This window comes from Pteronotus mesoamericanus, unplaced genomic scaffold (assembly GCF_021234165.1).
Source record: "Pteronotus mesoamericanus isolate MK-2021 breed Mesoamerican mustached bat unplaced genomic scaffold, CSHL_Meso_final scaffold_85, whole genome shotgun sequence".
Taxonomy (NCBI): domain Eukaryota; kingdom Metazoa; phylum Chordata; class Mammalia; order Chiroptera; family Mormoopidae; genus Pteronotus; species Pteronotus mesoamericanus.
The window spans coordinates 43384528-43397129 of record NW_026555329.1 but is presented as its reverse complement, the minus strand read 5'-3'; the positions used below and the strand labels follow the sequence as shown (position 1 = coordinate 43397129).

The window sequence follows — 12602 nt, the reverse complement described above, 5'->3', positions numbered from 1 at the left end:
TAGCATACAGATTCAAGCATTCTTTCATTCCACCTCTTGCAAAATAAAGAATGGATTTAGTTATGGGAGCAAATAGAGCTAAAACCAAAGGAAAGCCTAGCAGCTTTCCCATTATTAATTTTGTTCAGGCTCACTTAATGCTGATTCTACCTTATCCAATTTTAGTGACTCTGTTATTTAAATATCTTAATTATAAAGGTTATCTTTAGCACATTACAAAATTAATACATTACAAACGGAGAAAATTAAATTAGGTTTTATTAGTCATTTCAAATAGGTATGCATGCAATTATGAAATTTTTTTCAAAACTCTAATAGAGTTTATTCATAAACTTAAGCTGAAGGAATAAATACACTTTATTATTTTAAATTTTGAGTTTTATGATGATCCAGAATCATCTCTGGTCAATTTAAGAGCAAGCAGAAAGCAAGCACATACTTAGGCCTCCTTTTACTATGTAACTGTGCTGTTGGTTTCTTTTCCTCTGGACTTTTTGAGAGATCGTCTGCTCCTGGTAGCTCAGGGGGCAGTGGTAAATCAGCGAGTAGACATCGTAGTTTCTTTTCTACTTCTTTTTTAACTGCTTTTACTGAAATATTTCCTCGTAAGCTAAAAAAGAAAGAAGTCAGACAAAAAAATACACATACAAAAATTTATTCTGCTGAGAAATAAAAATGCAGCTATGTCTTACATTATTCAATGGTAAAGTACTAAACTAAGTACTTAAAAAAGAAATATTTTATGCACTAAGTGTCCTTAAGTTTTTCTTTTGAAATATTTTATTTATTTATTTTTAGAGAGGGGAAGGGAGGGAGAAAGAGAGGGAGAGAAACATGAATGTATGGTTGCATCTCACATGCCCCCTACTGGGGACCTGGCCTGCAACCCAGGCCTATGTCCTGCACTAGGAGTAGAACCAGCGACCCTTTGGTTCACAGGTCAGCGCTGAACCCACTGAGCCACACGAGCCAGGGCTAAACTAAGTAGTTTATTTTCCATATAAAATAATATACTATATCCAACTGCAAAGTATAAAATTGGGGGGTAAAATGACGTAGAATTAGATCAAAACTAAAGAAATTTGAACAAAGTATGGATTATCAATATTGGTTCATTAATTTTAACAAATGTACCATGCTAACATTGTTAATAATAAGAAAAGTGAGTGCAGAGTATATGGGGACTCTCTATTTTTTTCTGTAAGCCTGAAACTGGAAAATTTAGCCTATTTTTAAAAATGATACATAACTACTATAAAAGCATATTAAAACTGAAAGTCAATTGTTTTATAAGAAAATTCATTAGCTTTGCCATGGCATTTGGTTATGATTCTGTTGAAAAGACAAAAACTGTTTTGTTGTAAGAAATAAAACTACAAGCTATTATTCAGCTTGCCCACCAAAATAACCACAAACAACTAATTTATAGCTTCAGCCCTTTTCATGTTAACTTTTCTAAACTGGACACTGATTCTTTTAATTTTTTTTTAAGGCTCTAGGTTACTAGAATCACAGGTGAAAAGCTTAGCTCAGTTTTGTTCTTTTTATGAATGCATAAAGAGCTCTGACTTTTAAAGTACATCTTAACTTGGTAACTGATTATTTTAAACCTCCTAGAGATTACAATATCTTTTATCTAATAATATGACATGTTGAAAGAGGATCTTAAAATGATAATAAAATTTAGACTTCACATAATTTTATAGCAGTTGTGAGTCCCGTAATGAAAAAGTTAGTCAAACTACACTGCTGTGGTCATAACTTACCAACAAAGTTATCAACATATATCACTTAATTTTAGTTTCTTATAACAAAACACATTATTTTTAACATTAATATAACAAACTGATCCTTTAAAACCATCTGATGAAAACTATTAGTAATCAAGATAAAATCATACCTTTTCTTCATAACACTGTTGGTTCTTTAACTAAAAATCATGCTCAAAAGAAAACTGGTTTGCAATTTTATTTTTTTGCAGTTTTATTTTTAAAATAATGATACCAGAGAGTCCACCCTTCAATTTTACTATCCCCCATTCAACAAATACGGATTGTATACCTCTATGTGCTAGGTATTACATAAGGCAGTGGAGATCTAACAAAAAACAAAACAAAAAAAACCCCAGCCCTGTCTGGTGTGGCTCAGTTGGTTGGGCATCATCCCACAAAGTGAAAAGTCATTGGTTCAATCCTGGGTCAGGACACATAGTTGGATTGTGGGTTCAGTGCCTAGTCAGGGCGTATACTGGAGGCAACAGATCAGTGTTTCTCTCCCCCTCTTTTTCCCTCCCTTCCCCTCTAAGAATAAATAGATAAAATTTTTAGTAATAATAAAAAACAATAACAATTAAGACACAGTTCCTCTCAGAAAGGAGCTTACAGTTTTTTGGAAGTCAGGTAAGCCACCAGATAAAATACTATACAAATGGATTCCCAGAGCAATGTGGTAGCTAATGGGTAAATTAATGAGGAATGAAAGGCAGTAAAAGCTTCTTTCTATAAAAGGTACCACTTGAACTCTGTCTGAAAATTAGCCTGTTTAAGATAATTTAGTTAGAAAAATGAAGTTGCTAACTTGTAATTAGGCTGCAGTAAAAACTGGCATTTATCTGAGGACTCAAATCAACGTGTTGGTGGGAGAGACTAAACTAAATGTCTTAATTTAAAAAAAATTTTATTCAGTGATTTTAGAGAGGGAGATGGGGGAGATGGAGGGGGAGATGGAGAGGGAGGGGAGAAGGAGGGGGCAGAATGGGGTTAGAGAAAGAGACTAAGAGAGAGAGACTAAGAGAGAAAGACAAGCACTGATTTGGTGTTCCATTTATTTACACATTCACTGGCTGCTTCTTCTATGTGCCCTGACTGGGGATAAAACCAACAACCTTGGTTTATCCAGACAGTGCTCGCTCCAACCAACTGAGGTACCTGGTCAAGGTAAAGGTCTTAATTTTACTTATGATTTAAAATATAAAAAGCTTCCTGTATTACAATATATCATTATATGAACTATCAAATTCAGTTATCTTCCCAGAGTTAAGATAAATGACATACTGCTTTCCAAGAATAACATTATATAACTAAAAACATTGTATTTTCACCAAATACTTGCAATAACCAAATAGGAAATGTGATTTTTAAAAAAGTTTCCATATACTACAGCAACAAAACAATAAAATGTCTTAACAAGAAATGCACAAGACCAAGAGAAGAAAATTTACATATTTGACTGATGAACATAACATGAGATTTGAATGAAAATAAACCATGTTTTGTATGGGAAACTACAATATTACTGTCAGTCTTCAAATTAATCTATTACATTTACTAGAGTCCCAAACAAAACCCAAGGAAGAGTCTTTTAAATAGAACTTACATGCTGACTGACCATAAAATCCAAGAATAAAAGCAAAAACTGCAAAGAAACTTTTTTAAGAGAATAATGACATGGAATTTGTCACATATCTAAAAAGATCTCAAACCAAAAGGCAAAGGCTGTATATAATCAAAGACTACGTATTATTGTCTACCCAATGTTTTATAAAGCACTACAATTTAACTATCAATATTTTTAAATCAGAAGATTTATATAAATATTGAGATTACAGGCTTCTTTTAAAAAATAAGAAAAAATAAAAAACTCTAGCAACACTGGGCCCAAATTCATTTATAGCAGCACTGAAGTTAAGGCTGAATAACAGAGCTGTTCACTAATCAGTAATTTATTCTCTCTCTCCACTTTTACATCATCTGCCTATCACTACAATAGAAATTTGAGTTTGAGAGCCAATATACCATGCATCTAAAAAAGTTAAAAAGGTACCGGCAAAGGAATAATTAAATGTGTTAATTGAAAAAAGAGTCCAGAAACACAGATATCTGTAAGAATTTTTATATATGGCACCATAAATCAGTGAGATGGATTATTCAATAAATGATGTTGCTAATTGGATCTATCAGTCCACAGGGTGATAGAGAAAAGCCAAGTCTTTTTTCTTCATTTGAAAACTAAAAACAAATTTTTGCAAAATGTGAGTTCTTTTTTAAATTTATATGCTCATAAGTTTTAAAGGAAAAATAATAGCTCTGACTAAAATTTTTAACATGGAAACATCCATATAGCCAAAAACAAAACAGACAAATCTTAAAGACAAAAAAAACAGACTCTGAGGCAAAGGTTAAGATTTCCTAACATAAGGAGTACCTACAAATCAATCAGAAAAAGAAAAACAATGTTAAGGAAAAGCCAGAGTAAGATTACGAACAAGCAATTTTCCAGAAAAAAAACAACCAAAAACTGTTCAGAAAGATGATGTAGCTCAATAAGCAGAAAAATGCAAAATTAAATCATTATATATTTTAAAGATTATCAAAAATTCAAAATTGACAATGTTGTTGATTTCATACACTGGGTATATAAATTGTTATATAAGTCTTATTGAGATACAAGTTGGCAGTTTCTATCAAATCTTTAAATGTCCGCACTGTGACCTTGCAGCTATCCAACAAAAATTGCTCAGATGTACATGAAGTATTAATATAGGGTGACTTTAACAGCAAACAATTATAAACCCATTAATCAACAGCAGAAGAGTTAATAAGAGCCTGATGCACCTATTCTTATAGGTAAGAATCAATCTCCAACACACTTAATGGAAAAAAAAAAGGTCAAACAATATTATGCACAGTATGATCTTAGTATTTTTTTTTAAAAGATTATACAAATACAGGTAACCATGTATTCTATGATTTTCAGAGAGTAATAGATTTTAGGTCTAGGAGAGAAGTTCAAAGTGAGTCTAAAAGATATTATTTGGCTAGGAAGCAAGGAAGCACTCAAAAACCAATGCGGTCATTTTATAAGGACAAAGGAGCCAGCTTAAAAGAGTTCCCACTGGCCAAATTTCAGACAACTGGATCATCAAAAGGAAAAGTGACTGTAACTGGTGTTGAATTAATCTTTGGCCACAGAGGTTAGTAGTAGTACTCCAGAGCCCTAAATTCTATATCCATGAAACACACAAACAATTAAAAGGAAAAAAAGCAGAGATACAACAAAAGAGAAAAGTAGAAAAGACAGAAAAGAAGGTGGGTCAAAAATTTTTTAATGACCAACTATGAAATATGCCGCCATCTGCTTAAAAACATGCACAAAGAATATCCTTCTTAGGCATTCAAATAGGTATGTCCCAAGTTCCTGAATATATCACCAGTAAAAATTTACCCCTAAAGCACATATGAAGAATAAAGTGGAGAAAAGTGTCAGTGGTCCAGAATCACTAGATTTTCAGGTACTAATGATAATGAATGACTCAAATCTGCACTCATTGTGCTGAAAAGCCCATTCCACCACTCATCAAAATTACAAGTCACTACTGTTACAAAGTTTCAGTGCTCCTGGATTAACAGCCAAGCCTGGAAATACAATTAGTGTACTATAATGAGATAACACCTAATTAAATTGCATGGGGTCTCTCAGCAACTGTTTTTTTAAAGATTTTACTTACTTATTTTTAGAGAGAGAGGAAGGGAGGGTGAAACACAGGGAGAGAAACATCAACGTGTAGTTGCTTCTCACGTGCCCCCTAGTGGGGATCTGGCCTACAACCCAGGTGTGTGCCTTGACTGGGAACCGAATGGCCACCCTTTGGTTCTCAGGCCAGCGCTCAGTCCTCTGAGCCACGCTAACCAGGGCTCGGCAACATTTTTGATTGTTAAGGAAAATGGGCCTCTGAAGGCATAAAACAGGAATTTTTTTTGGTTTAAGTTACATAATTTTCATAATGCTAACCAAAGTGAGCACTTTAAAGACTTGCCCATGTGGTGTTTTTTCCTACTTGTTTTTTCAACTCTATCAGCTAGGAAAACTGCCCATACAGTTGCTTCATAACAAAGTAAAGGGAAAACCAGCTGTAATTTCTTCAGTAAAACAAAAATAAATTAAGTGGTATAATAGGCAGATAGAACACAAAAGCATATGCTTCTATCCTAGCATACACTTAAGAAACATTCTTAGAACTGCATTTACTTTACCGATACTTACCTTGTTAAAAGTGTTTCAAATAAAAAACAAGTCACACCCCCAATATTTGTAACAGAAATACATAAACATGTTAAAGCAAAGCATAACCACATTATGGGTTTTCTGTAATATGTAATTAATCTCTATTTGCAAAAGTTTAAAGTCAAGAAAAGACTAAAGGGATAAATTCTTAAAGCCTCCAAAACTGGTGAATTTAAAAGGCCACTGAAGAAACTTAGAAATAACCAAGACATTTGCTTTCTATCACCCAGGGCAAACTCTTCCATAAAATTTCCTGTCTCTGGCATATAATTGAGGCATGTTAAATAAATACTGGCATTTCTAATTCCCAAACTCAAACACCCCCCCCCCCCCCCCACTGCACACATACCCACACCACCCCCTCCTCCAAGGCAGTAGCAAATTTTTCCTGGAATGCTTAGCGTAAGCTGTAATTTTGTCATTCTACAATGTGCTACATTTTAAGACATACATTTACATTTTAAGACATATATTACAAAGAGAATCCACTTACTTATAGACTTTTTTTGGTAAAGGTTTTTTTTGGGAGAGAGAAGGTCATATAATTTCTCATTTCAAACTCATGTGTTTTTTTCTTTAAATAGTTACTGACCATTTTTTTTTTAAACTTGTATTTTTTTGCACTTACCTATCAGCATCTTTATCTTCAGGCAGCATGGGAGGCAAAGGTAATGGTGGTAATGTAGAGGTCACTAGAGCCACATGTTGCTCCTTCTCCTTGGCTCCTATGCTTGGTGTGAGTGGTTTGGTTTTCTCTTTAAGAGATACTGGTTCCTCCTTTGTAGCAGCAGATTTACTCTCCTTCCCAACTACAACTGATTTCTTGGTGGCTTTATCTACAATCAAATTATTGTCCACCTTTGTTACTTGAAGAGGTGGCTTTGTTTTTGCCTTGTCATTTTTCAAAGTTCCACCACTTGAGGGAGAAGGTGCATTCTCAGTCTTAAGTTTCTTCACATCCTTCACATGGTTTGTTTGTGATGCACTGGCAGCAGTTTCTGTGTTCCCCTTGGTAGGTGTAGAAGTGTTTGAGGCTTTGGAAGCTTTGGCAGCAGTCTCTGCAGCCTTAGCTGCTTCTGCAGCCTTTGCTGCCTCTGCAGCTCTTGCTGCCTCTGCGGCTCGTGCTTTTTTATTCTTGTTCAATTCAGCTGCCAGGCTACTCTTCAGAGTTAGTGTGCTAGGAGAAATGCTAGAATGACGACTTCTGGATCTAGATAATCTGTGCCTGCTGCGAGATCTTGAATGCCTAGATGAATATGGGCTTCTGCTTCGGGATTTGGCAGACCGTCTGGTGGAAAATAATTAAGGTTTAGTCAGTAATCAGAAAAGTTCAGTTGAAATTTACCAAAACTGCTAACTCAAGCCTGTTAAGTGATATATTTAATTTCCAAATTGTAGTACTTGTGGAGGATTTTTTGAAAGCAAAAAGTACTTTAGAGCATCTGTGATCTGTTTGTATGTTTTCCTGAAAATATAGGGATTGTCTATATCTTGATCTAGCCTACAAATGCTTAAAGATGAGGTTGGATGAAAGTAGTTATCTGTGAAAAGAAATACTGTTACGAATTAGGAGGACAAAGTGTGACAAGGCATCACTGCTGTCTAAGAAAACAGAAATAGGCAACAAGCATAACAGTGGTAGCAATAATGAAGTAGTGGTAGCAGGGTGAAGTTTAACCAGGGAGACAATCTCTACATCTCAGAGGCACCCTCACACATTAAGTTCAGAAGTAGGTCTATCTACAAGAAGAGTAAAAAACACCTATCATTAAGCAATAACTAAAAGTCTCTAAATCTTGGAAACTACTTACATGACTGTGCAATGCACTTCTCAAAGATTATTGGAAAACACAAAACTACCATATATTTAAAAGTATGGTGGCAATCAAAGATTCTATAAAACACACAGTGCAGCACCAAATAAAATGCAGCTGAGCTTTTCAAATCTTTGATACCTTATCAAAGCTTTATACTCACAAGACAAAACAATATGATAGTATTTTAGCATGTTATCATGTTTAAGCTCACATCAAACCCAGTAAAGTATCTATTGTTTACAGATAATAAACTGAATCTCAAATACTAGGTTACCGAAATCAATCTCATAGTTATTGGTTGTTACTTTGGTTATTATCTTACTGCCACTACCCTATCCTTCCAATACTCTTCTATCCTATTCTGTGACCAATGAGGCTGACCTCAATAGATACATTTTCTGGGTTCCAGTGCTGTCTGTCAATGCCAGATTACAAGGGAGAGAGAGGCTTGATCATTTCTCTCCAGCTCCTTCCCTTCTCTGGACCACATTTTCTGACACAAGCTATATCCCTCTATTATTGTGGCTCCTGTCAGGCACACCGCTCACTAGGCTCCCATAGACTGTATTTTCCTCACTCCTTCAAGCATCCCTCTACAAATAGTAAAAACATTCTCTGGGTTTCCTTAATCCACCCCATCTCTGTGATCCTTTATTAAAAAGTCCCCTGAACCCTCTGAGCTTGATTCAGTTTCCTTCTACAACCTTGCCTGATCTAGTTGCGTGTCAGGTCCTAAACCCAGACCTTTTGACCCTGAAGTAGGTGCTTTAACACAATTAATGCATTAGAGAAAGCTTGGCAGGAGAGCTCCTGCTGAAATTTTGTAGAAGTTGGGAGTGGGGGTATAAATAAGGAGAAAACAAAGAAAACTCCTAGGAACCTTAATTAAAATGGGCAGAGAGAAAAGGAAGAGCTGGACATTTTTCTTTATATCTGACATTAATATACTATGAAAGGAAAAGTGTGAAACATTCTACAATTCTAATAAAACAAAATAATGTTTAGCTTTAGAATAAACTCAAATACAAATTCAACTTCTCCCTTATTCTTTCAAAACATTTCAAAATGTACTGAGGGTTAACTAGTGTTCAGCACTGAGCTAGTGTTGCATACAAACTTCACATAAAGTATTTATGTCACATTATTTTAGATTACTGAAAACAATGGTCAAGAAAATTATAATCTAACACTTGCTTATAATTAAATATACATATATACCAATCAATAAAATCAATGAGCTTACAATTATTCATGGAAATGAGAGGAAATATTTAGTTGTAAAATATTTTGGATAACTTTAATATAGGAACCAAAAGTGCCATAATATGAAAAAAATCAGCCACATTTTAAATTTCCTCTCCACTAAGACTCTTGGGCCCCCCTTGGTTTGGGGTGGTAAACACACAATACAGTAGTATACAGATGATATGCTGTGGAATTGTGCACCTGAAACCTGTGTAATTTTGTTAACCATTGGCACCCCAATGAATTCAATAAAAAGGGGAAAAAGACTTTTGGAACTCTAAACAAGCCTGATATAAATCATGTTTCTATACCCTGATCAAATACTAATGAGCAGCAGAAAAGTACATAGCAGACGAAAACAAAGAGGCTGTCACCTCATTACACTGTGTAACGGCACAATTTTCTTAAATTAACTTTCCTACCCTAGCATACAGATACATATATTATATTTAACTGGGAGATTTATGATCAGTAAATTTTATCTGAGAAAAGAGATACAAAGTTATCAGGTAAAATCCCAACACAATGAACTCCTCTGGTCTATTAAATTATTCTCTTCTGGACTATGAAAAAGTTATTTTGGAAAGAAGGGTATTTTGAAAATGACATTTTTATGGTATTTAGTCTCTATACCAATAGAATTCTTCTAGACAAATTCTGCTTTCCTCTCCAATTCCTCTATTTCTCCTCTGAAGTTCCTCAACTTTTTCATGTCTTAGTAAACTTGTATTCTCTGAGATATTGTATATCTGCTAATAAATTTCAGTTATATACCTACTGTTATAAGAAACATAATTTGGGAACTTAAAACTATAAAAACAAAAATCAACTTTAGGTCATTTTTACTAATGATCTAATATAATACTTCAGCTATGCAAAACTATGAGGGTAAAAGAGAAGGGGATCTCTAAGACTATTTGATGAACTATATCATGATGTCCTACTAAAAGAACTGAAATGGCTGGTATAGACAAATCCCTGTTTTATAGATAAGATTTTTCTTCTTTTAAATTTTTAAAAAATATTTCTATACTACATATTCTGCAGTGAATACATGTATTAGCTTTTTCTTTTATTTTTACATTTTAATTCTCATCTGAGGATGTTTTCTCAGTTTCAGAGAGAGGAAGAGTGGTGAGGAGAGATGGACAGACACAAACACTGATGTGAGAGTGCAACATCCATCAGTTTCCAGTTGCCTCTTATACGTACCACAACTAGGGATAGAACCCACATTCTAGGTTATGTGTACTGACCAGGAATAGAACATTGCTACCTATTGGTGTATGACACAATACTCCAACCAACTGAGCCACCCAGCCAGGGCTCCTGTTTGTTTTTTAAAAATTTAAGAGGTTATAGGATCTCTTTAAGAAGTTCAGAGACCTTTTTGTGTTTCTAAGGTTTTCCCAATTTCATACAACATAAAGCAGGACCATGATAGAAACCCAGTATTCTGAAACACAAACTGTTAGTGCTCACTGTTAATTAGATTAGTGCTGAGAGAGAGAGAGAGAGAGAGAGAGAGAGAGAGAGAATGGTGTACTGTTCACTCGACTATATCACAAAATTCCTTGAAGAGTCCAGATCTTTGGATATTCTGCCTCATTAGCAAACACTGATTCTTAAAATTTCGCTACAATAATATCCAATCCCTCATTATAGAACACTGCTATCTAACAGAACTTTCTGGGATGACAGAATGTTTTATACATGTAATATCTAATGCAGTATTTTTTAGCCTAACGTTTCTACCCTTATTTTACGTACGAACAGCAGCTATGTCCATTTCAAAAACTTGCTGACAATCTCCAAAATGCTTCCTATGCAAAGATGGTTCAACATATGCAAATCAATAAATGTGATACACCACATTAACAAAAATGAAGGATAAAAATTCTATGACCATCTCAATAGACATGGAAAAAGCATTTGACAAAATTCAACATCTATTCATGATAAAAAACTAAACAAACTGGGTATAGAAGGAACATACCTCAAGATAATAAAGGCCATAAATGGCAAGCCCATAGCATACATCATGCTCAACAGTGAAAAGCTGGTAACTTTTCCTGTAGGACCAGGAATAAGACAATGATGACCAACTCTCACCACTTTTATTCAGCACAATACTAGAAGTCCTAGCCAGAGCAATTAGGCAAGAAAAAGAAATAAAAGGCATCAAAATCAGAAAAAAAGAAGTAAATATTCTGTTTGCAGATGATATCTTACAAATAGAAAACCCTTAAAGACTCCACCAAGAAGTCGTTAGAATAAATGAATCAATCTGTTAAAATTGCAAGATACAAAATCAACATACAAAAATCAGTTGCTTCTAATCAATAACACTACACTATTAAAAAGAGAAATTAAGAAAAAATTTCACTTAAAATAGCATCAAAAAGAATAAATTTAACAGAGGTGAAAGAAATTGGAGATACAAATAAATGGAAAGATACTCCATGCTCATGGACTGGAAGAATTAATAATTAAAACGTCCACATATTCAACATATTCAACTCTAATGGCATTTTTCACAGAAGAAAACAATTCTAAAATTCACATGGAACCACATAAAGATCTTAAATAAGTTAAAGCAAACTTGAGAAAGAACAAGCTAGAGAATACACACTTTCTGATTTCAAACTATATTACAAAGCTATAGTAATCAAAACAGTATGCCATAGTACTGGTACTGTAACAGTTCTATTAACTATAACAATATTATGCAATCTCTTAAATTCATCTCGTTTCAAATCTTCCTTCGCCCTATCTAATCCATACTTACATGCAAACTGAACACCTTCCTCTAATATCTGTTCCTTTCCAACCTCTACCTTTAATTTTACCACTTTCCTCAACCCATTTATCCAAGCTAAAAATGTTCCCAGTTTCCCTGTGCCCATACTGCATCCCATCAGTAGTCTCATTTTGTTGATTATAACTCTACATTCCCTTAAATCCATACTTCTCTGTAAGTTTCCTATTGCTATTGAACAAGTTATGACAGATTTAGTGGCTTAACACAAATATATTATCTTGTAGTTCTGGAGGTCAAAAGTGCAAAATCAGCTCAGTGAGCTAAAAATCAACATGTCACCAGGACTTTGTCCCTTCTTCAATCTCTTGGGAAAATCTTTTTCCTTGCCTTTCCCAACTTCTAAATAAAGTCTGTCCACTCCTTGGTTCACACATCAATCCAACCTCTGAAATGTGATGATGGAATTGTGTCATCATCACATTTCCTCTCCTCCTCTACTCTGTCATCACATGGTCTCTTCTGACTCCAACCTTCCTTCCTCCTTTTATAAAGATGCTGTGATTACATAGTACCCAACTAGGATTAACTCTCCACCTCAAGATCCCCATTTTAATCACATCTTACAAAGTCCCTTTTGCCATGTAAGGTAAAATATTCACAGGTACACACAAACATCTTTTTGGGGGGACATACTTATTAGCCCATCACACCTTCTA

The 12602-nt window shown here is 34.5% G+C and overlaps 1 protein-coding gene across 2 annotated transcripts in view; it reads right to left on the bottom strand.

The window, feature by feature from the left end:
* CDK13 (cyclin dependent kinase 13) overlaps positions 1–12602 on the bottom strand; it is a 119004-nt gene that overhangs the window by 80496 nt on the left and 25906 nt on the right. For both annotated transcript variants that reach the window (XM_054564113.1, XM_054564114.1), the window contains exons 2-3: positions 6692–7351; positions 440–610 (exon numbers count right to left, since the gene is read on the bottom strand). In XM_054564113.1, coding sequence (XP_054420088.1) covers positions 440–610; positions 6692–7351 — 831 coding nt within the window. The remainder of the gene's footprint in view (positions 1–439; positions 611–6691; positions 7352–12602) is intronic.